The sequence below is a fragment of the Lycorma delicatula genome, chromosome 11 (assembly GCF_047948215.1).
Source record: "Lycorma delicatula isolate Av1 chromosome 11, ASM4794821v1, whole genome shotgun sequence".
NCBI classification, from domain to species: domain Eukaryota; kingdom Metazoa; phylum Arthropoda; class Insecta; order Hemiptera; family Fulgoridae; genus Lycorma; species Lycorma delicatula.
Genome location: NC_134465.1, coordinates 13,718,100 through 13,743,380, shown reverse-complemented (window position 1 = coordinate 13,743,380; position 25,281 = coordinate 13,718,100). Strand labels below are relative to the sequence as shown.

Genomic DNA, 25,281 nt, shown 5'->3' with positions numbered 1-25,281 from the left:
ACTGGATACTTTTATTGCACAATTAACTTTACACTAATTAACTACAAAAACTATAAAAACACATTTAAAAAAAATACAGTATGTACGATTAAGTTTCATTTTATCTTGATTTTGCATGATTTCCACATGTCAATCGATGTTAACCTGCTTTGTCTTTACTTTCTTTAACAGTATGGTATTCTAAAGAAATATGTGCTTTACACAAATACTCCAAAAATTCAATACTGTTTTATCTTGCGGTGGACTTCTGTAAGTCACTTAAGCTTTGGATTGCATCAAAGTACGAGTTTATTTTGACGGGATCTGCAAAACTTTGCTTGTTGATGAATCACCGTGTTTGATACGATCTTCATCTTTGTCAATTAGCAGTTCATTGTTTTCATTATCTTCTCGTGGAAGTGACAAAACTATTTCAGCGGCATTGTTAGCCGTAGTACTGGTAAGCCAAATCACTGGTAGTCAGAGTTGACATGTATATTGGCGTCTATTTCAAATTCATTAGTAATGCACGAATCTTATAAAATTTTCATATTTTCTCTGCTTCATCTAAGATTACAGTTGTTCCATCAGGAAGCGATAAGAATTTATCTTTTTTAAAACATTTTGTTACGGTTTCTTCTTTTATATTCTTTACTGTCATATGAATCCAGTAGACAGCATCAAGTACCGAAATTGATTTCACGAGCTCATTAGCACTCTTCAAACCATTCATTTTCATAATAATCTATTGTAACACCGTTCTTCTGTAGAGGATTTTCATGGTGTAAATCACACCTTGATCCTATGATTGTGTGATGCTTGTAACGATAGGTAGAAACCAGATTAATTTAACATTAGATAAATTGATATGAGGACAAGTTGCTTTATCGAGAAATAACAGAACACAGCAGTTTTGAATTTTCATTCTAAAATTAAAATTGTTCAGCCGCTCAACTATTATAGAAGTCATTCAAGCTTTTTTTTTTATTAAATCGCCAAGTCACAGGGAGTTTATTAACATTAATGTGATAAAAACACTGTGGTCTTGCTGATTTACTGGTGACGAGTGGTGTTAGAAGTTCCCAGGCCATGCTTGTGCAAAGAAGGACAATAAGGCGTTCTTTTGACATCTTTCCAGTGATAAATTTTATCTCCTGTTCCTTAACTACAGACTTATTGACATCACTTGCTTCTACACAAACTTCATTCCAAATGATATGTCCATTTTTAAAACTTTCAAGCCATCCATTAGAAACTTTAAAATAGGTTTGTTTTAATTTTTTAGCTAACAGTGAAGCATGACTGTAAAATATGGCCAGAAGTTGGCAGATATTTAGATTTACTGCTGACAAACCATTCCCACAACAGTTATTTATTTCTTAATATCCAGTAATTTTCTGCTGTCTTTTCATATTTCATTTCCTTTTAACCACTCATCCATAATTTTCCCTATTTTTAAAAAATGTTGTATATCTGAGTTTTTCCACACTTAAACTTGTTCATTAACTGACGAACAATCGGTTTATTTTTGTTATATTAAAACTGTGTTTTTACAGGATATTTTGGTGAATTTTAAAACAAAAACAAATTTATAAAATTACGATAAACCTTTACACAGTGAGGTACAGTACAGTGCAGTAATAAGATACAGACACAATATAAAAGAGCACAATAAAGCTCAAACACAGTAATTATTACACAGCAAAGAACTAACACACGAACTTTGGGTAACTTGGCATACATGTCTAGTTTACAAGCTAGTAAACCCCACAGCAGTACTAACAGAAAAGAAGCATAGACAAATTATTGCACGGTAAACAATGAGATTATTTTTGTGGAATGTGTATGGCGCCACTATAGCTATTTTCTGCTTGCATGTTCATGTGCCAATTCATGTACATCTGTCAGAGCTCCCTTATAGATTACTGTAATTTTTAATCTCCTAAAAATTGATAAAGTAGTAAATTTTCCTTCCTTAATATCAATAGTTCATGGAGTATATTTCCGTATTATTCAGGGTGCCTTACTTTCTGTTTTTTCTATGTTGTGGAGGTTCCGTATTATACAGGATAATTTACATTGATTTTTCCATCGTATTTATGGTGGGCTTTATCAACCCACTTCTAAATAATTCTACTAGAATATTTCTTTTCAAGACAGCACTCCAGCACCAGAATATAAAGGCCGTAAATTGCCTTACTGTGTTTAGTTTAATTTTAAGAGTTAAAAAAACAATCGTGTCCTATTGTCAAATTATCCACTTGACTGGGAAAGAATTATTTCCCGTTGATGTAATACATTTTTCCCTAATTCAAACTGCTACAATTGTATGAGACAAGGACATTTTGGTGGAAAAAAAAACAGCCGTTGGAAAAAACTGCATGTTATTAAATTTTATTATTGTTTAACAAATAATAATTTTTTCAAGTTTTGTTTAGCAGCTATGTTTTTATGAATAGTTAAATTGCTTATGAGGAGGTGAACTATTTATCCGTTTAAAACTATCTTTAAAGTAAATAATACTTCCATGTAAAATTTTTATAAACAGATTTATTCTGAATTTAATTTTTACTAACGTCTATTATATATGAAAGATGGCTGATAAGTATTTGCACATACAATTTGAAAATACATCATTAAACTATTTTTCTATGCAGACACCAAATAAATTGAGATGCTTGTCATACCTGTGGAGGAGATTTTATATTCCTTCATCAAAGATTCTGCCACCTCTTTTTTCAGCCACCTTTTGGAACACATCGAGCACAAAACTTATGGTAACCTGACTTATTGATCACAACTTTGTGCAAAAGGCTACATAAAATTTTCAGAAATTGAAATGAAATCTCTGTAACGGTAAAGTACCAACTAGTGTGAATCTTTTCTTTTATTTTTGCTACCAGTTCGTCAGACAGAATGCTAGGCTCTCCACATTTTTCATCATGAACGTATAAGCAACCATTTTTAGACATGCTGTACTGCTGTCCCATTGGGACTTCATTCATTAAATTTTTCCCATAAACTTTTTTTTAATTTTTCCCATAAATCTCATAGGGGTTGTAGTTTTCTGCTAAAAATATTCTGATAACCGATCTCACTTCCCAACCGGTGGAATTTTTTTTATCGCTACAAATTCGAAACATTCTACACATGCAGCTTATTGTGTACTTAATCAGGCTAGCAATGACCATCAAGATAGTGCTGCTAGCCCTACTCCTTTGCGAACAACAATGAAACATAAGTTATTTTCTGGATAGTTCTCATATTATATATGACCTTCCTTCCATTTCCGCTTAACAGAAATAAATGTTCTAAACAAAATTTAAATAATAATAAATAAAAAAGTGTAAAGTTTTCTATTTCCATGTTAGAAAGATTTCTTTAGTCTCTGAGCAAGTGTTGGAGGAGTTTCCTCTAGATGGATCTTTTTTCCATCTATCCGTGCCAAGATACGTTTTGATAACCGGTTGGCAGCCTTCTCTTTATTGGAGCTTAGTAGGGTGGTGAATCTGTTATGTATGATTGCTAAAGACTCATGCATCCAGAGGGAAGAAAAGTGTTGAAACAAAAAACCAGTCTACTGGGTAAAGCCAAACATTTTATTCTTGAAGCTAATGTTATGTAATTTTAATTAAGTAATTTTTAATGGTTTTATTATAACTGTTTTTCATTTCATTTATACATAAAATAGAAAACCGCATTTAAATTACCGGTTGAAATTCAGCTTTATCATAATTTGTTTTTGTTTTATCTCTTGTTATTATTTGCAGTAAGTAGTTTATGTTAATGTTATTTTACTATTATTTTATGTTTCTTCTTAATCGATGCTGTTTCAACAAGCACTTATAACATGACTATTGTATTGAATAATCAGAGTGGAATGACCACAATTGTTGTGTTGTTACCATCATATCTTGTGTTTATTATTTACTTTTATTATGCATTTAGCCAAATTTAAGTAATGAAAATCAATACTTGTGTAGTTTTAATAGAATTATCAATGTTTTTTGGTAATTTTATTTATGAATTTCATTTTGACTTGAAAAAACTGCATGTTATTAAATTTCATTATTGTTCAACAAATAATTATTTTTTAAGTTTTGTTTAGCAACTATGTTTTTTGAATTGTTAAATTATTATGAGGAGGTGAACTAGTTATCAGTTTAAAACTGTTTTTAAAGTAAATAATACTCTCATGTGAATTGTTGTAAACAGATTTATTCTGAATTTTATTTTTATTAACATCTATTATGTATGAAAGATGGCTGATAAGTATTTGCACAGTCAAATGTATGGAAGAACAAAACATCAAACAGAGCAGTGTATGCTGTCATCTTGTAGCTATATTGTTCTGCTACATACATGCAAAATCTCTTTGAATTCCATTCGCTTATATTTTATCAGTAGCATTAATGGAATCAGAGTGTGCCTACTATGCCAGCAGGTTTAAAACAACATGCAGTGAAATTTTAACAGCTAAAAATGTGAGCTCTAGTGACATTCATAAAAAAAAACGCAAATCATGGAGTATTACGCTTTTCTTTGTCACACTCTTAAGAAATTCGGAAAGCAACCTTGTGTATAAAAAACTGTAAACAGTGTTGCCAAAGATACACATGCGATAGAATTCCTAGAAACCAGGTTGACTGTGAATCCTAAATGGTATATAAAGATGGTAAAATACTTGAGAAGATGTATCTGTTGTGTTCGAAAATTGATTTGAGCTGATAATCCTGTGACATGATTAATGTTTGGCCAGAACCATCGCATGCTACCATCTCCCATGTGAGATTAAAATTCAAACCCGTTCCACAGTCACAGGGTACTCATTTCACTATGGTGAAGGAAGTCAAGGACTCGGTGAGGTGTATCAGTAAAGGCCATAGAATTCTGAATGATAGGATAAGAAACCTGGTTCACTGTAGGGAGAAATGATAACTTTAAATGGTAACTATAAAATTATTTGACAAGTCTTGTAGCCAACAAAATGTGGTTTCATGCCCTTTTTATTTCATTCTTATATACATTACTTCTCAGCCACCTTCTCATATCGATGACAGTTAATGATTGGTAATATTATTATAAGTTATCATAAATCAGCTGATTTTGAAGTCGAGAGTACTAAGGTTCAAATCCTTGCAAAGGCAGTTACTTGTATATGGATCTGAATAGTAGATCATGGATACTGTTGTTCTTTGGTGGTTGGGTTTCAATTAACCACACATCTCAGGAATGATTGACCTCTTCTTCTTTTTTCTGTTTAGCCTCTGGAAATTACCATTCAGATATTACTTCGGAGGATGAATGAGGATGATATGTATGAGTGTAAATGAAGTGCAGTCTTGTAAAGTCTCAATTCAATCATTCCTGAGATGTGTGGTTAATTTAATACCAACCACCAAAGAACATAGGTATGAATGATATAGTATTCAAATCCGTATACAAATAATAAACCGCCTTTGATAGGACTTGAATACTCTGGAACTCTCAACTTCCAAATCAGCTGATTTGGGAAGACGTGTTCACCACTAGACCAACCCAGTTGGTTAGGAAGATTGACCTGAGACTGTAAGACTGCACTTCATTAACATTCATACATATCATCCTCATTCCTTTGAAGTAATACCTTACGGTAATTCCAGAAGCTAATCAGAAAAAGAAAGAAGTGTTATTATAAACAGTAATTAGGTTGTGTTATTTGTTAATTTAAACAGTTTTGCTCTTTAAAAAAAATGAAATGCGTGTAGCAGTAGAATGAGAAGATGAAATTTCAACTGCAAAAATAGTAAATTCTGGAAAAAAATTGCAGAAATTTGTTGTAATATAAAGAAGAGATAATGAAGAATTTAGAAATATAGAATAAAAAAAAAAGTAAATAAGTAAACCGAATGACGTTAGGGAAAGAAATCAAAAAAATGATATACTCATCTCAGTGGTGAACAATGCTGCACTAAATTCCATTTTGTAGGGAACATTTTTATTTTTAGTATATGTTTTAATTTAGTGCCCTACCTGTATATTGCTTTGAGGGGGTCAGTAGCCAGCACATGTAGACATTATGTCATGTTGTTTTTCTCAAAAAGCTTGGATGTGCACAGCTTTCCTAAAGTGAATATATTGTGAGTTATCAATTTATGTTATGTTTTTCTGTTACAGCATCCACAAAAGAATTGTTCATGGAGCAGTACAGCAAAGTTAGAGGTCATTCGATGAGCCAATTTTGGATTGATGTGTTGGAAGACAAAGATCTTATAGTGCTATTGGATGAATCAAAATATGTAAAAAAGAAAAAGTGTCGCTATATTGGATATTATGATGTAATAAATGATGAATTAAAGAAGACTGATGGTGCTGAACCTAAAAGAACTTCGATGAGTAGCAAATCGACAGTGAGAAATGATGATGATGTAATTATGTGCGATGAAGAAGCTGGACTTAGATTACAGCCGGAAGATAAAGAATTATTTTGTCTTGGTAGGACTTTGGGTACGCAAGATTATTTCGGACAAAGGGTTATACAGATTGCTATGATATTACGAAATTTATCATTTACCGAAGAAAATGTTGTTATTATGGGTAAAGACATTACGTTCCTTAGATTTATAATGTTGTGTTGCGGATCGCGATGGAACTGTTTGCATCAGTTGGGACTTGATATGTTGGCTAATGTTGCTAGTGAAGTGACTCTTTCTGATTTAATATTAGATCCGTTATTAAATATTATTAATAAAGGACTTGAATCTCAAGATAGGGCAGTTGCTTTGTCTTGTGTTGAAGTTCTTAACAAATTAGGACAAAATGAAAGTAATGAAGAATTACTTCTAAGATGTCTCGATGATAAGGTATGTGTTATTTATTTTTATAACTGTTTTAATTTTCTTTTTACTCTGCTGAAAGAAGAAATATCAACCATAAGTTTTTATGCCCGAATTAAATCCTAAAATCAGATCTTATCATTCTTAAATTTTGGCTTTATCATCTCATGGTCTCAGGATCCTCAACATGGAGGATTTAATGAGGTCAAACCTACACCAAACAGCTGATAATGGCTGTGAAAGAGTGAAAGGGGAAAGGGGAAAGGGGTAGGCAGAGAAAAGATGATTGTGATAGTTGTATCGCCTCCCAGGACCAAAATCTAGTTAATCATATATAATTTCTGGAGCCACATCAAAGTTTGAAAAACTGCTAACATATTACTGTTTTGAGTCGTGTAACAACTTATAAACATTATTGATTAGTATTTATATTAAGGTGGTCATTTAAAATTTTTCAAAATTTTTAACCATACATATTTAACCATTTGTATTTTAAACTGTTAGAGGTAGAGCGATTAAAAGTATGCGAAATCTGTACATAAATCAAGGATATTCAAAAATGTTTGGACAATTTTTAGATTTATAATTTTTGTATGAAAAGGAATATTAGAATAACATTTTACCAAAATTAAAATGAATGAATTTAATTTTTTCTGTAAAAATGCAGTTTTCTTCTAGATTGACGCCTTTTCAAATCATTATATTGGAAAAAGAGAGATTTTTGTTTTTTCTTAGCTTACTTAAAAAATTATTCATCACAAATCTTTTTAAGAATGTTATGAAGTTTATTTAAAAAAAAAAAAATAGGAAGAGTTGAAGTTATTGGTATTCCTTTAACATATTTATAATCTTATTAACTCTAACCGTATTTGTTATGAAATACAAGGATAAATTTTGAATCGGATCAAGGATGAGGATCATCCAGGAAGTAAACTAAATTTTGTTTTAATAAATTTAAACAATATTGGGTGTTTACAATAAAACCTAGTTCAGTTTTTTATGCGGTTATAAAATTTTAATTTCAAGTAATTGTATTAACCATTGTAAAAACATATGAAGAGTATATTACAGCCTAATTGTTTATTAACTTACCATGAATATACATTTTTTAGCTTATAATTTGATTCTCCATTTGAAATACATTTTTTTTTGTATTGGCCATGTCTATGTTTGCCGGATGAGAATTAAATCTTTTCTTTAATCATCTCCATCTAATCTTTCTGTTTAGCATTCAGAAGTTAACTACTAAATTTTTCTAACATCAGTTTTTTTGGGTTTCCTAATAGTTTACATTCTGTAAAGATAGAGGTTGTTAGTTTACGAGGCCTAAACGTAAAAAAATCCAAAATTTTGCATCCAATTTTGACTTATATAATATTAAGAAAATATAATTTATTCACTTACTTTATATAAAAGAAAGTGTTTTGCAATGAATTTGTTACCTTTCTTGTCCTTAGAGATATTCTTCCTCGTCATCACATTACAGCTTTCACTAGAAGAATTGTTTGTAATAATAAAAATTTCTATGGTAGTATTATGATGTGCTTCTGCTCATAATAGTCAATCCATTTGAAGTGATCCAAACAAAATTTTTCGGATTGGTTTTACCATTTTTAATTTAATTTTTTTTTGTTATATGTTATTCCAATATATATTGGCAGTCCACAACCAGTCTTTTTTTTTTTTTTTTATTCCAGCCCGCTTGTTATTGGCAGCCATTTTTGCTTAGCAACACGTGCTAATTTTTGGCTTTGCAGATATTAGTGTAAAATTCAATATTTGAACTTGATTTTGCTAATACATTGCAACATACATTTTTTTCATTAAATTTTCCTCTTTAATTTGGGTCTTTTACATTAAACGCCTTAATAGACCTAATAAATGAAATTGACCTCCAAAGTTTGATATCAAAATTTAAGAAATTATTAGTTTTATTAAGGCTTTTAATGTAAAGGATATAAATGAGGAAAATTTAATGAAAAGAATGTGTATGTTGCAACGTTTTAGCAAACTTCAGTCCAAATATTGAAGTACACTAATGTCTGCAAAGTCAAAAATTAGCACATGCTGCTAAACAAAAATGGCTGCCATTAACAAGTGGGCCGGTAAAAAAAAATAAAAAAAAGACTGGTTGTGGACTGCCAATATATAGTGGAATAACATTTAAAAAAATTGAAAACTGCCAAGTAACCCTCATCGGATCATCACTTGATACGGATTGACTTGATAATCTTTGTCAGTCAGTTCTTATTATTCTAACAGAGATAGCAAATCGATCATCCTCTAAATAAATTAATTTTTTCTTCACAAATTCATATAGTGTGGCATCTTCTAATCTATTTGTAACATTTCACTAATCCTCAAATTAACTCAACATAATGTAGGTCCCAGGTGATGCTCAGAAGTAAGTGAAGAATTATATGTCTGTATGAGTTCATTAAGTTATCCAGTACAGATTGTTTTTTATCTGAACTCTTAATTTTCTAAGTTTTATTAACGACATAGTTTTGGCTTTAGCATGTGACTGTCACGAGGGATTTGCTTTATCATATTGTCATTTTATCGATGATTACAGTGTAGTGGCTTTTTTTGAAGCTGCTACCACTATTATCAGACTGATCTTTAATGGATGTGTGTGAAGACAAAATTCACAATTTGTCTAAATATATGATTGGTTACTTCTCTTTTCTATTCTGCTTAGTTGCTCTCAGGTATCACAATAGTTATTGCTGTTACATCGTACATTTCAGTTAATATGTTTCTTATTTTCTATTTCCTTCTGTAAGTATTATAATGTTTTCAGTATTTTTCTTAAATTGTGTTTGCCGTGCGGTTTATACTTTCATTTAATTTTTCACAGAGTTGAGTCTTGATCTTTGTAGACTTTTCATTTTTATAAAAGTCATGGACAGTTTGGCTCTGTGCACACCTACTAAAGTCGTCTTAATTCTAATACTGGTTTTTCTCTCGTGTTTTTTAGTAGTTTGTAATGAATATTCACCTTCATCAAACGATCTAATTTTTTTCTTTATGAATGTTATAGACTTACAAAAACAACACAATCGCTAAAACTATGCGATTTCTAATTTACTTAGACACGCTATTTCCTGGGCTTGACTGGAACTTTAACCGTCAATTTAAATTCAGAATGAAAATGTGAAGCATTTTTAGTGCATACAAAAATTGATATTTTAATAAGTAAGGTACAAATTTTAATAAATATACAAATATATTTTAATAAATGGAGAAGTAAATTATTATATTACATATGAAGATTAATTTTCATAAACTACAAAAATATAAATGAAATTATAAATTTTATTATAATAAGACAGAATAAATGCAAAATATAATTTATAGCACGTGTAGATTTATCCTTACGTTAACTATAGAATAAACTGAATAGAGCAAACAACTGGACATCACTAATCACCTGGCTTTGGGCTGTTGTAAATTTGCTAAGAAATGAATAACTGTTTCATACAGTCTGCTCTGGTATTTTACTTTGCTGACTATAGCAAGAGTGATATAGAGTAATATGTGCTGCTATAGCAGTTGTAGCTGTAATAATAGGAAAGGATGAGTAAAAGAAAAAATCTAAAATTATATTTTTTAAGTTTTGTACCTTAACGAGACATTACGTTTTTATTAAAAAAACAAAAATAGATTAAATAAATCATAAATAATCTGAAAAAAATGTTTATGCGCTCCCTAGTCCAAAAAATCTGTTTTTGTCGATCTTGGTAAGCAGATAATGCTTACCTTTCAGAGATACTTTTTAGAGGAAAATGTATTAAATTTTTTCAAAAATTGGAAAAAGAGGTGGTGGGGTAATTTTGACTGAAATAAAATTTCAAATATTTACTAAGTGATATCGTGCTACAGAAACAGTTAATGGGAGTGTGTGCATCTGTATTTTCTACAGCAATAGACCTTCAAACCGTTATAAAAATTTTTGTCAGTCTCACAACAATGGTCTGAAATAACAAAAAGCCTTTTTTTAACTTAAATTTAAATCCATCTCTCAAGTTACCCGGTGCATTTAAAATGTAAAAATTTTAGTTTTTTATAGTTCCTTGTCTTTAGTATTTCTTGAAAAAATAGTTTACCAAACATTTTTACCCCTTCCTAGAAATTGCAACCTTGTTTATTTAGAGTTATGAGCTATAACTCTATTATAGTATCGTAGTATTTTTTAAACAATTTTAAAAGTTCTTTTTTAAATTTATTATCGCTAGGAAATTATTTTCTTAAAATTTAATTTTATCCGAATGGTTCTGGTGTATGAGTGTTCCTGTATTTTGTTAAACACTAAAGTCACTAAAATAACTTCTGATTTGAGGCTCCCAAATAAAAAAAAATTGAAATTTTTGTTTAGATTTCACATGTGTGTTTAAATTTTCAAGCAGCTAGAGACTTTATTTCAGGTTCTACACGATTTGGAAAATTTGCATTTTAAAAAAAATCTTAATTACAAAATGATTGTGCAAAAACTGTCCTACCGATTTTGTTGAAAATTGGTGTGTTGCTTTATCATATCAAAAAGTTCTTTGAGGCACTATCTGAAGGTTGTACGTATAAGTACTTGAAAAAAATTCCCAGAAAATTTTTTTTCATTTTTTTAATGGTTATTGCTATTTTTCCATCAGTAATAATGTATTTTTCGATCAAGTTATCTAGGAAAATAGGAGAATAAAATTGATAATTTTGTGATCCTTTTTGTTTTTACATTTTAATAAAAAAATTTAACCGCACCTTTTTCAACTATGCATAACAAAATAATCATTTCTGATGATATTCCAGAAGCATTAAAGCAAAAATTAGCAATCATGTAAAAAGTCCAAATACGCCCATTTTAAAAAAGATATTGCCTGGATTATTAAATATAATACTGAACAGATTAATTTATTTGAATAAAAAAATAAAAATTAATTTTTTAATTTAATTTTAGAAAAAAGAAAAGAAAGATACATTTGATTTTGTACATCTGTTGGTAAAATATTGTTGAACTTGTGTAATGTGTCCAAAACAACTAGAAACATAAGTAAACCGAATGCATTGTATAAACTTAATATTCTTTGCCCTTACTACTTGCGTATAAGTAAAGTTGTTGATGTTAGAAATGTGAAAATGAGGATTATTTTGTCAGTTTAATAAAATAATAAATAAAATTAACGTAATCATGTACCTTTAGATAGGTTTGTGAAATGAATCTGGTGCAGGTTTTGGTACAAACAAACCTGTACAAACAAAATATTTATATATATATTTGTTAAGTACTGACAGTATCTGAATTGTTGATATTACTTGTCGGCTACAGCTGGGCCATAAAAAGTTAGGATTACTAAATTTTAGCCTATATATGAGCGTAATATTATTTGTTTATGTCTGCTGGAAACCTAGAGCAGCTGTAAAAGAAGATTGCCACCTTTAGGATTATAAGATAAAAGCAAAAACAGATTTTTCTCTTTTGATTATTTTAATGTATTGTATTTTGTTTCTTAGCTTTTAATGTATCATCACGTTTTTGCAGTTTGACAATGATATTGAGAGATAGCACATGAAAAAATTTCTTATAAATATAATGTATTACTCTTAAATAGTTTATAATGTACGCAATAGTAATTAAAATTAAATACTAAATTAATACAATAGCGATTAAATAATAATTACTAAAATATAATTGTGATTTATTATGCACATTATAACTAATAAAAATTGGTATTGTGTTAACAATAAGATAAAAATGGAGAACAGTCTAAAGTTCATATTATTCACTTTCTGCTGGTTTTATTTACTTATTGTTTACAAAAGAACTACCTTACAATTTATAAAGGAATAGAATACTGTCACCTTACTCCTGTTCACAAATAACTTCACTGAAGAGCTTTTTGTTTTCAACCGCTTTACATAATGGAATACTCATGATGACACTCTTCAATTGCTACCAAACTTCCTGTGATTGCTTTTATCACATGCTGCACTGAACTTGAACTTGAAGAGTTGTCACTCTTCAGGTGTCTGGCAGTATTTATATCTGCTGACCTGCAGTACCAGTACCTGACCCATCCTTTTGATCGTTCAAGTGTAATAATTTTTATTCTGTGATTTTTACTCTCTTCTCTAAAGGGCCTTTTGTTGAAAGATTCCTTTTTAGTTCCTTCTAGATTCTTTTTTCTTTATTTTTTCATTATGGAAGTTTCTCTACTCGTTACAGTATTATATTTTGTTTTTTAGCTCCTCCCATGGACAATTAGGTTAAAAAACAGTACAGCCTTCATTCATGATTATGATAGTCTCACTAAAAATTTACAGTAGCTTAAACTTATGCCAGTTGGACTGTTATAGTGTATTTGTTCAGAAAACAGCAGACTATAATTAAAACAAGCACCTTCATGGAGTTCTATTGTATAATTTTATGTCAGTTTAGGATTTTATGCGATATAATTTTAAAAATATAATAAAAACTTGGTCAATGCAAAATATACCTCCTGATTTGTTACAGTACTAATAAACTATCATGAATAAGTACATGTTTTGGCTTGAAGAACATCAATTTTTGACTTTGTGTAAACTAACACCTCTGAAAGAATAGTAATAATACCGACAGTAATTCTGCAGTGCTGGGAGTATTTATTACTCTGTCACTTGAGATTTACATAAGGATGAGTTTATAATTATCTTCAGTGCAATTGTAAATTTTATTTAAATTAAAAAAAAACACTTACAATGACATCTTTTTTCAACATAATTCATTTGGTTTTGTAACTTGCTCCAGTACTGCCACAAGCTGCTTTTCAGAAAAAAAAGGTTTTTTGTTGAGCAACAAATCAAACACGTACTGTTTTATTCAGTTCTAATTATAGGTGATGGTGTAAAAAAGTGAGATTAGGATTATATGGAAAATGAGCCAATACCTCAAGCCCTCCCTATGGAGGGCTTTAACTGTATGCAGATGGGCATTGTCACGCAACAAAACAAATACTTTTGACTATTTATCCTTGTGTGGTTTCCTATGTGGGCCTTGTGAGTTGCAAAAAATTGTTAACTTCAGTTTTCTTACTGACAGTTGTCTTTGAAATGTTTCAAGGTAGACGATGTTGATATTTCCATAGTCTTTCATTCTCTAGCTCGAAATAGTAGACCGCCATGATGATTCCCTCCAAGAAAGTCATAGCAGGCCAAATTTTGATGATGGTCATTTGACGCTCATTTGAAGCTCATTTGTTTCTGCAGTATTGTGAGCTGTTTTGGGACCTATCTTACACAAACTTCATTTACTATTGTGAATGATTTCGTAAGTGCAACTAAGACTAATTTAATTTGTAGACTATTTGTCTATTTCATATTTCTAATTGACTATTTCATCAGTCATTTTCTTGTTTTTCAGAACCGATAATAGGTACTCGCTGAACATTTTTGATGTCTTACTCTAGTCAGGCATTTAGCTTCTTTTTCATTTATAACGTTTCAAATTCAAATGTGACTATTTTTGAATTTTTCAATTCATTCATAAGCCCTCTATTTTTGCAAACCCTAATACTATTCCCATATTGTGCTAAAAGTCTGGTATAGATATCAGCTCCTGGTAGATCTTCAGACCACAAAAAATGGATTACTAACGCTGCACTTCTTTGGTACAAATGGAAAGCAGAGCAGCCACGATTAACATTTTAGTTGTGATAATAGAACATAGCAATTTCAAATCTGTGCAGAAGTCGGAAACACGATAGCATCTGCATGCATAATCAGCAGTGTTGCCAACAAAATGTGAAAGCAAAATACATTGCAGATAATTATTGACTTGCTCTTGTGAAACATGTCTGACATCATCCTTGTCAAATAAATCTAGTAGAGCTATGATATGTGTTGGTTCATTACATTTCATCTGATCTAAGATCCTGAAAAGTTTGCATCTTGGCATGTTTATTAAAAGAATGGTTTGATGATTTTATTGTGCATAAACTATGCTATAAGTTGTTTTTGGACTGTCCGTATGTTTTCAGTACCTGTCCTCATGTTCAACAAATATCTTGTTTTTTCCTCTGTTTTCATGTACGAGTATTATTTCTGTTCACCATACAAACAGTGTAAAATGTTACCTCATCTAAAATGATTTATGTAACCATTCCCATGTTTAGAATAGAATCTTTATTGCAAAGTTATCATGATATTAGACTTTCATCTGGTGATGTAATTGATTATACTGCTAACACCTTGTATGCGTGTAACTGCAAGCATTTTTCAGAAGTATATATTGTAATGCAGGCTGTTTTTTATTTGCATGAGATACAGGGACCGGATTTCTTTTCATTTTAAAAAGTGTGTTAATAGTGTTAAATTCTCTTCCATCATGGATTTGCTGATTTACATTTATTCTTCCCTCAGTTGTTTACACATCAGGAAATAAAAAAGATTACTGATCAGCATTCTGAAAATTTTGTGAACTGTAGGAGATACTACAGAACATCCCACAGTGTTTTTCTAAATATAAAAATTGTTATGGAGGAATGCAACAGTTTTTTACCTCTCTTGAACAAAAAACTTTAAGCTTTCTTGAAGAAAGAAACCGGGTGAATTTACCAATAATTTCGGTGCCCACAGTATTGTTGTTATTCACCATTTTGTAATCAGATAAGTAATTTTGGAAATTCTATTTAAAATATGAGCGTGTGTGCGCATGTGGTGTGTGCATGTGTATATATAAAGTAAATGTTTTCACTTTTGTACAGGAATAACTGACTGACATCATTTACCATTTACAAAAAATACTTATTTCAAAATATTAGCTTCATAGGTTTGGTATCTGTCGTTATAGAAATGTTTAATTGTTGAAAATGTAGAAATGAAGGATTTTCTGTTTGATTTTGACACTATGGTGTACTGTGATCAATATACAAAACCATGATTAAATCATTTACACAACCATTCAATCATTTGTAAATCATTTGATTTACAAAACTGTAAATCATTTACAATTTTTAAGGTGAAAATTATTAAAAACTTACCTAGTTCTCAAATAACTTCATCGTCGTTCTACATCTACGTATCTGAATGCACTTGATTGGAAAAAGTTAGCTCAGTCTCTGATAGTTTTTATCAATTTTCTTAAACTGTTGTGTATTTAGTAAATTCAAGATAAGAATCATTTGAGGTCAATTAGTTAATGAGACTGTGAACTACTTTGATCAGAGACAGGTCCTCTGAGTTATTATCCCCTCCCTCTTCTCTTTTCCACTTTCTTATCCTTTGTTTCTTATTCTTCATATTAATTTGATGAGAACTTTGGTTAGCTGCTATCCTGGTTCTATGTGTGATGTCATGCCGATGCCAGCTTTTGAATTATGGCAGTTGCTCTCTTTTTTGTGCTTGTGGAACCAAAGAATCCTATTATCCACAGATAATGCAACTAGTCAAATTATCAGTTAAGGTGCTTATTGGATCGATTCAGACCTGTTTTAAATTTAATTTTATATTGGTCAGTATGTGACCTAAAATTAAGCGTAATTTCTAAAATTTTAATATAATAAATTAATGTGATCCTGTAATTTATCTATTATATTAGGTCATTATGGTGAATATTTTATCGGAAAAAAAATTTGTTGATAGCTTTTTTGTTTTGAATGCTTAGGTTTATGTAATTGTACATCAGTTATTAATATTGCTGCTCTGTTATCCTTTATTTGATTATCTTTAAAAAGAAAAATTTGTTGAAGCGTTAAAAGTTCACATTATAGAGATGGATATAATTTTTTTTTTACATATTGTGATAATCAAAAATATTGTATATAAGAAATATTTTTAATTTAATTTTGACTAGACAAAGAAAAACATTGATTATCTGTAATGGCGGCTCGCATATAGCAACGTGTAACTGCAGCACCCCTTATTTTCACTTTATATTATCAATAACATTTAATATAATGAATCCTGTTTTCTTTAATTCTTTCTTTATACTTCCACAGTATATAATCCTTAAGCTTAATCTCTGTAGCCATCCCCCAGTTTATGAAAAACATATAAAAATCTTTGTATGGAACTGTGCGCTTCACAGTTCCAGTGGTGTGGTGTTAGCTGTTGTGCACATAGGAAGCTGCATGCAAGGCTGTGAGGGAGAGAGTGAGAGAGCACTATCGCTCCTGCAGTGCCAACCCTGGTGTGTTGGTGGATGGTAGTTTTTTTTACTCTGTGTGTGTATAGAATTTCCTTGTTCGTTTCCTTTTCTAGTTTAGTCTGTGAAAGGAATATGAAAGTAGTTTAGTTGTTTTTTCAGTAGTGATCAGAAGATCAAGGGCTCTTTGCCAAATCTGTCCAAAAACATGCTGGAAGGGCAAAAGGTAAGGTAATTAGTAAAAACTAATTATGTATTTGTTTCTGTGTACATAGAAATTTAAATTAAGCACCATTGGACTATAGTGTTTTTAAGCATAATTTGTTTAAAAACCGTGTACCAATATTCTTTTATGCGATAAAGTGTAGAATTAGATTATCATCCCACTTCCAGCAATTCTATCTAATACATTTTTTCGGTTCTTTTTTTTTACAGAAACTTTAACCACGGCCATGAAAAGGCTCAGAAAAAAATTTTCTGGAGCAGCACTCCCATTGAGCTGCCACTGATTATTTGCACAAAATTAATTTAAGATTTTGCTTCACAATTTATATCAGTTCTTTATTATTAGGGCTAGTTAAGTTCATTTTAAAGCATAATTTTTTTTTATTCTTCTAAAATGTTAGTCACTTTAGTTTCAGAAGTTTTTGTAATCCTTGATTTTTATATCAGTATAATTCCTTAAGAATGATTTTTTAAAGATATTTAAAGATTTTTATCTTTTTATTTTTTCTTTACATTGCAACAATTTAATTTCTTTTATGCAACTCGTAAATAATTAAGAATCCTTCCTATTATGATTCTTTCCAGAGTACAGGCTGTACTCTGTATAATAATTTTCATTAGGAAAGCTTTTTGTCAGATACATGATAAATTAATAGTTAAATAATAATTATGTTTTAGGTAAAGTATGGACTACTTTGTAAAAATAAAGTCTATGTAAAATTGATTTAAAAATGAGATAATATTTTTTGTATTAATCTTTACTTCCTTGAACGAAGTAAAGGAAGTATTGTGATTGTGAAAACTTTCAGTTTCCAGATTTCTACCGAAATTTCCATTCTGACCATCCCTGAATTGATTTTGACTAGTTTTGACATGACATCGGTATGTTCGCCCATTCGTATGTATCTTACATAACTCAAAAACGATTCGCCGTAGGTTATTGAAATTTTGGATTTAGGACTGTAGTAACGTGTAGTTGTGCACCTCCCCTTTAGATTGCAATCGACTGAACCAAAACTGTCCAAAAAGGCTCAAAATCCAAACTACTTTTGGATTTTGGACTTTTTCATAACTAGTAAAGCCAAATAAAAAAAAAATTTTATGAAATATTTTGATCTTAGGGGAAGGCACATCTATTCGAATCAGACTTAATCTACTTTTGTTAAAAATTTAAATATATATATTCATTAATAATTATTAACCGATGGTTGTAAAAAGTTTGTATGAGGAACGATTAAATAACAAAAAAAAGAAAAAATATCAGAAGGGGTATTCCATTTTAATTTGACAAATTATCAAATATTTTATTGCATCACTATTTCGATGATATTTGGTATATAACTATCCACCTTGTAGCAGTCAAAAAATATTTTTTTATATTTTTAAAAGAATTTTTTCTTGAGTAACAGACTATTTTCTTACTTGCAAACAGGTAAAAACAATCATTTTTGTCACTTTTTCCACGAGCTGTAGCATTCTTATTTTACATCAGAGATCAGAGATCAAGGGGGACTTTTTCGAAAGAGTAAAGATGGAACTTCATCTTAGTGTACTCAAAATTCATTTTGTTACATAACCAAATCTTGTAATGTTTACTGAAGCTACATTTACAATTTGGGGCTTAAAATAAAAAAAATGACGGGCTTAAGGTAACAGGCCTGTTTTTTATTTTTTAACTCTTAGGTACTAGTAGTACTTGTAAAAAAAAAATTGGACTGTTACTGAGTGTACTTCATTAAAAAAAATGGCCGCCAAATCATAAGATTTTGAAAATGTCACATTTTTGGGGCCCAAAAATCACGTGTAGGACAGAGGTCAAAAATCTGAAATTTTTACAGTAAGTACTTTTTATGTATTTTAAAACCATATAAAATTTATTTCATTACTCAAAGGAGTTGATGAGTAATGAAGTCCTTCCATCCGTGAACAATATATCCAAAAAATTCACAGCATTACAGAAAGCAAATCGTAAACAAAATGGAAAAACCACAAAATGATACAGAAAGCAAATCGTAATGACTAGATATGTTTGAGCATCAATGTGTTATAGTAGGGGTCAGTAAGAATAAAGCTTGTTCAGCACTTGGGATTGTTCCCGTTAAGGTTGAAAAATCATCGAGCAGCACAAAGAACCTATTTTAAAAAATGAAGTTACAAAAGTAGGCGGAGTCAGTAACCAGTAAACTGAACGATTCCTTTGATTTAAATATTTTTACAGAATAAGCCAGTTTAGTACCATGAGATAATGCTGATTTAGGAAGGGAATATGAAGAATTAATCGTTAAAATAAAGGATAAAATGAAAACAGTTACATCAACCCAGGAAAAAAATTAACATATTAAGTTTACTACCAAGGAGCTGGAGCATTTAAAATATTCAAAATGAGTTTAGTGTTAGTCTGTATTTAGCTGGTCAATTCAAATAATTAGTTAAAACAAGTGGAATTTTGCTAAAATTCGGCAAAAAGAAACGCAGTCACATAACTGATGAAAATTTTATGAAATGTGTCCAAATTTTTACTAGAATTTTGAGCACAGCCGAATGATACCAGGCAAGAAGGATTGTGTCTCTGTAAGACAAGCTGACGGGAAAAAAATTAATATTCAAAAATGTCTTATCTTATGTAACTTAAAAGAATTGTACACAGCCTTCAAAGAAAAACATAATTTATAAATTGGTTTTTCAAAATTTTCTGATTTAAGGCCTAAATTTTGTGTTCTGGCTGGTGGGTCAGTTACTCACTCTGTTTTTGTGTGTGGGTCACCCACCAAAATGTAAAAACTCATGTTAACTGCTCTAAAAATGAAATTTGATTATAAAATTCTACTTTCAACCATGGTACGTGATACAGAAAATGAAACTTGCACGTTGTGACAGTGTGTCACAACATTAATGAAGTATTAAATGTATTAAGTATTATTAAATGTCCAAGCATTAATGAAGTATTCAGATTACTGCAAGAGAGCTGGGATGATACTGATTCTGAAATTATCTTCAAAAAGTGGGTTTCTGTTGACCGTTGTAAACTAACTCAAATTCTTCCATTTCTACTTAGATAAACTTACTGAAAATTTAAATAATCTAAGAAGGCATCATTGTGTTAACAAAGAAACCAGCTAATTTCCTCAACATTAAATAGGAAAACTTGGAAGATGAATGTAATCTAATGGGAGGAAACTTCTCTTAAAATTTTCCTTTTGTGATACAGGATGAAGTCCAGTCAAAAAGATGTCATTGATCAAAAATTTTATCTCGCAGTATATCCATTTCTCATATATTTAAAAAAAATCCATTTGGCATGCTGGAAGGCAAAGGTAGATTTCACCGGTGCTAAGTAGAGGATAAAAAAGATTTCTACCTTAAAGTTAAGAAAACTTCAAATTTATTCAATACGTCAATGTTTGCATGTGAAAACAGTTTCAAATGTTTAGCATACAAAATTCCAGCAACATTTTGGTCATCCTTGCCGTAAGGGTTGGTCATATCAAAAATTATTACAAAGTTTTAGACAATGTTTAGAGGACTAATGATTCACTTTAAACTGATTCAATACTGTGCATATTAAGGGAGGTATGATTTTTTTTTTGTCTTCGAAACCCCATTTTTTCCATCCCGTGGGACAATGGTTGGTGATATCAGAAAACTTTACTTTTAGGCCCTTATTCAAAGAATAGTAGGAAATTTAAAATGAATTCAATATTTTACTTAATAATAAAGTTATAGTGATATTTTTGTTTTTTTCTAAAAAGCTCCCCCCATTTCCACCCCCATGGTTCGATTTTGCCCATTAATGAACTAGACCGAAATTTTGGGTCATTATATATCAATTTGAAACTGATTGCCACAAAATTATGGCAGTTATCGTGTCTACAAGAAAGTGAAATTTATCTATATATATAAACTTTTGAACTGATGGTGGTTTTGGGATCTGAAGGATGTGAAACGCGAAGATATGTAAAAATTTTCTCAAAGTCAAATCATGGTACCCATTACAATAGGAGGTAAGCTTTCTTATGAAATCTATGTAAAAGAAGGAAAATTACAAAACCAAAGCTCTACTGTGTGATTAGCGAGTACTTGAAGCATAGTACTACACAGTTCTGCTTGTAAAAGCAAGTTATAAATAAAGTAAAATCACTGTTACCACAAGTTAAACAATTTTTTTATTTTTCTGATGGCTCCTTGGCCCAGTATAAAAACAAAAAAGGTTTCATAAATTCGTGCTACCATCAAAAAGATTTTGAAATTGCAGCTGAATGGCATTTTTTTGCCTCATACCATGCAAAAAGGACTATGACTAAAGCAAACCTTCAAAGGACGGTCAACAATCAAATTGTTACACCTTCTGAAATGTAAAATTATTGCAAAGACAGTATTAAAAATATAACATTTATTTTCTGCTCTAATAAAGATGTTCAAGAGAAGAATACCTCAGTTCTTAGAAATTTTTTCAAAATCTTACGATTTGGCTGCGATTTTTTTTTTTAATGAATGACACTCAGTAACAGTCCAATTTTTTTTTTTTTTAAGTACTGCTGTTATCTAAGAGTTTAAAGGTAAAAAAAGACCTGTTTCCCTAAGCCCTTCATTATTTATTTTGGGCCCAAAATCTGAAAAAACAACAATTTGTAAGTGTAACTTCAGTAATCATTTCAAGGTCTGGTTGTGAAACAAAATGAATTTTGAGTACACTAAGATAAAGTTCCATCTTTACTCTTTCCAAATAGCCCATTCTGATTCTCTGTACAGTATAAAATAAGAATGTTACAGAGCTCATGGAAAAAGTGATGAAAATTGCTGTTTTTTACCTGTTGGCAAATTAGAAAACTGTCTATTACTCAAGAAAATAATTTTTTTAAATTATAAAAAAAATAGTGATGCACTGATCATTTGTTGAATTAAAATTGACTTCCCAAGAAGTTTTTAATGCATTAAAATTTTATGTACTTTTCATTTTAATTGAATGTGTAAATTAATTCAATACAAGGAAGTCATGTGTTGTTCACATCAGATTTTTGTGAAAAAATTACCAATAGCTTAACATTGAAAGAAGAAAATAATAAAAGTTGAAACCCATCCCATGCAGTTGATAAAGCTTTGCTAAATATTCAATAATATTTGGGTGGAATAAACAAGTATGCTGATGAAGGATGCAAGTATGCTTATGAGTTCATAACTTTTTTAATTTTTCATTATCTTTATAACGTTTTTTGGGGGAATTTTTGGTGAGCTGCATCAAACCAGTCAAATGATGGAAGACAAAAACAAATGTTTTTTGTGGTCTGAATAAAATGTCCCTTTCAGATTTCTTAAAAAGAAAAATAAGTTGTATAAAATAAAATTCTATTTTGAAGCTTTGTAATCATATCAGAAATATTTTGTTTTATAATTACATATACTGATTTTGATATTTATCAGTAAAAAACGTGTTTTGTTTGTAAGTTACTGTGAGAAAGGTTGTAATTTTTATCATTATTCTGATAAGTAATTAATGTATTATAATGCGATTAATAAAATATTATACAGCGTGCATCACAAAGTTCATCCGGGACTTTCATAATGATACTACTTATAAAAATAATGGAAAAATTTCATTTAAATGAAATGTATGTAATAAAATGCTTCATTTGAAATTGATAAAATTTTGCTCAGATTTTAGCTACCCCAGTGAAATGAGATTGTACTGAAATTTTTAGGACATTAATTTAGGGGCGGTATTGGGATTTCTTATGGTTAATGAGCTGAAATGAGGTCCTAGAATTGTATCTGCAGTAGATTTTGTGGTGAAAACCACACTTTTTTATGTTTGATGTACAGTAACTTTGTTAAATGGGTAACAAGCATATGCAGCATTTAAACAAAACTTGTAGAGAATTTAATTTTGAACAAAATGGTGTAAGATAAGTTGAAAAAAACAAAGAAAAGTTAGAAACATTTGAGTTTTGTTTAATTCATTATTACATCTATCAGAAAAGTACTTATTTAATTTAAAAGAAAAAAATTCATTTGTAGCGATATGAAAAATTTGTAAAAACAAAATTTACTGTTAAAAATTGCCGTTAAAAAATGTTAAAAACTGGAGTTACAGTTGTAAAATTAAAATAAATAAAAATTTCTTAGATAATAATTTTTCATTAATGAGAGGTGCATAAATTATTTGAAAATTATAATTTCAAAGTTGGCAATGCATAATACTGTATTAGTGTTTAACTTATTCTGTGAGTATATTGGGTACTGTTAACTGTCCTGTCATTAACACAGTGAATTTTATTTTGAGCATGATTAGTTAGCCATTGAAATACTGCTGTATGTATTTACAACAGAGGATATGCTGAAATGGTATTCATTTTGGATGTGTATAATGGTAATGTTACAGTAGAATATGAAATAGTTTTTCAAAATCGCAGGATTCCAGATCCTAAAACATTTAGCACGATTTTTTGCAATCTTTGGGAAACAGGTTCGCTACATTGTATTCATACCGGCAATGAATGATCTGCCCAATACAACGCTGTTATTGATGAAATTCTAGTTGATGTAGTCCAGGTGTCAGCACACGATGTCTTTCTAAGCGGAGTTTCACATTCGGTAGTTTGGAAAACATAAAACAAGTTATATCCTTATCATAAACAGCCTGTTCAACATCTACATGCAGGAGATGATCCACTTTACTTGGAATTCTGCAACTGGTGGAATACAAATTGATGATTACAAGTATGTTTTGTTTACAGACGAGGCAAATTTCACTTGAGATGGCGCCAACAATTTATGCAGTTAGCATAGATGGCAGAAGTAAATCCTCAAGAAATAGTAGAAGGCAATTTTCAATATCGATTTGGCATCAAATGTATGGTGCAGTCTTCTTCACAATCGGCTATTTGGACCATTCATATTACCTGGCCAGTTAAATGCCAGGTCTGCTTGCACTTTTTTCAAGAAGAATTGCTGCAGTTGTTTAAAGATATTCCTGTATCGCTGAGATGAAAAGTATACTTCCACCATCATGCTGCGCCTCTCCACTTCTCTGGTGTCATATCCACTAACTTAAATCATCATTTCGCTGAGAAATGGATCGTTTGTGAAGTCCACATTCCTGGCCACCAAATTCCTGGCCCACTTAAAATTAATATCTGCATTTTGTACCTTCCTCCAAATACTAAAATCAGTGAAGATGATCTGTCCAATCTGTTTGCCCCAGATTCTTTTACCCTGCTTAATAATTGGCAGTTTCATCGCCCATCACTTCTCGATCGTTGTTCATGTTCTTCTTGAGGCACTGTAGTTGATTTAACTGAGGCAGAACTTAGATCTTTGCTTATTGAACAATGGATTGTACATGTTTGTATCGTCTTCAGGGTACATTTAATAGGAATTTCAGGCAATGAATGTACTGATCGTGCGGCAAAAGAGTTTGCAGCTTCCTTTCACTAATCGTATTGTTTTGAATGATCTTGCCTGTTTTCTGAAGAGTGTGGTTTGTGATGAGCGATAGAGTGAATGGAATACTACCATCAATAATTAATTTAGACCAGTTAAGGACACAGGTGTCAGCCTGTAGCTCTTCATGTAGGAATAACCATCATGAGGAGTTTATTATTTGCTGTTTGCAACTAGAGTGCATTAGGCATGCACATGGATACCTCTGGTACCTCAAGCAGATGCTCCTGTTTGTGCTTACTGTGACTGACTGTCAACTAACTGTGCACTACATCCTTGTGGATTGTATTTGTTATATGGCATTGCATCACAAGTTTAAACTAGGAGCTGACATGCGAAGCATGTTGGGGAACATTGCAATGAAATTGTCAAATGTCTTTCAGTTTATAAAGGTCATGCATCTTGATTCCAAAATTTGATTATATGGTTCTTATCTTCTGTTTATACTGTTTGGCCTGATGTTAATTTATTCTTTTAAGTTACTTTTTAAATTTTGTTTTCACTGTGGTTTTATTTCGTTTTTAACATGTCATGGACTCTTTCCATCTATGCTGTATTTTAATTGTCTCTTTTAAATATTTATTTATTAAATAAATATCATATCTGAGCCCTTTAATCTAGTTTTATTTTTTTGTTATATGTTTTGTTTTGTTATATGTTTTTTTCAAGTGATAACGTGAAAACATTTTTTGCCCTTCACCCCCAAAAAAAAAA

At 30.5% G+C, this 25,281-nt stretch overlaps 1 protein-coding gene across 5 annotated transcripts in view; it reads left to right on the top strand.

Annotated features, from left to right (window-relative positions):
• The window catches only part of Bap170 (Brahma associated protein 170kD), a 278,139-nt gene that overhangs the window by 146,974 nt on the left and 105,884 nt on the right, over window positions 1-25,281 (top strand). For all 5 annotated transcript variants that reach the window (XR_012758142.1, XR_012758143.1, XM_075378240.1 and 2 more), the window contains exon 6: window positions 6,136-6,821. Coding sequence is in view for 3 of the 5 variants with exons in the window: in XM_075378240.1 (XP_075234355.1) it covers window positions 6,136-6,821 (686 nt within the window). In the remaining 2 variants the exon portion in view is untranslated. The remainder of the gene's footprint in view (window positions 1-6,135; window positions 6,822-25,281) is intronic.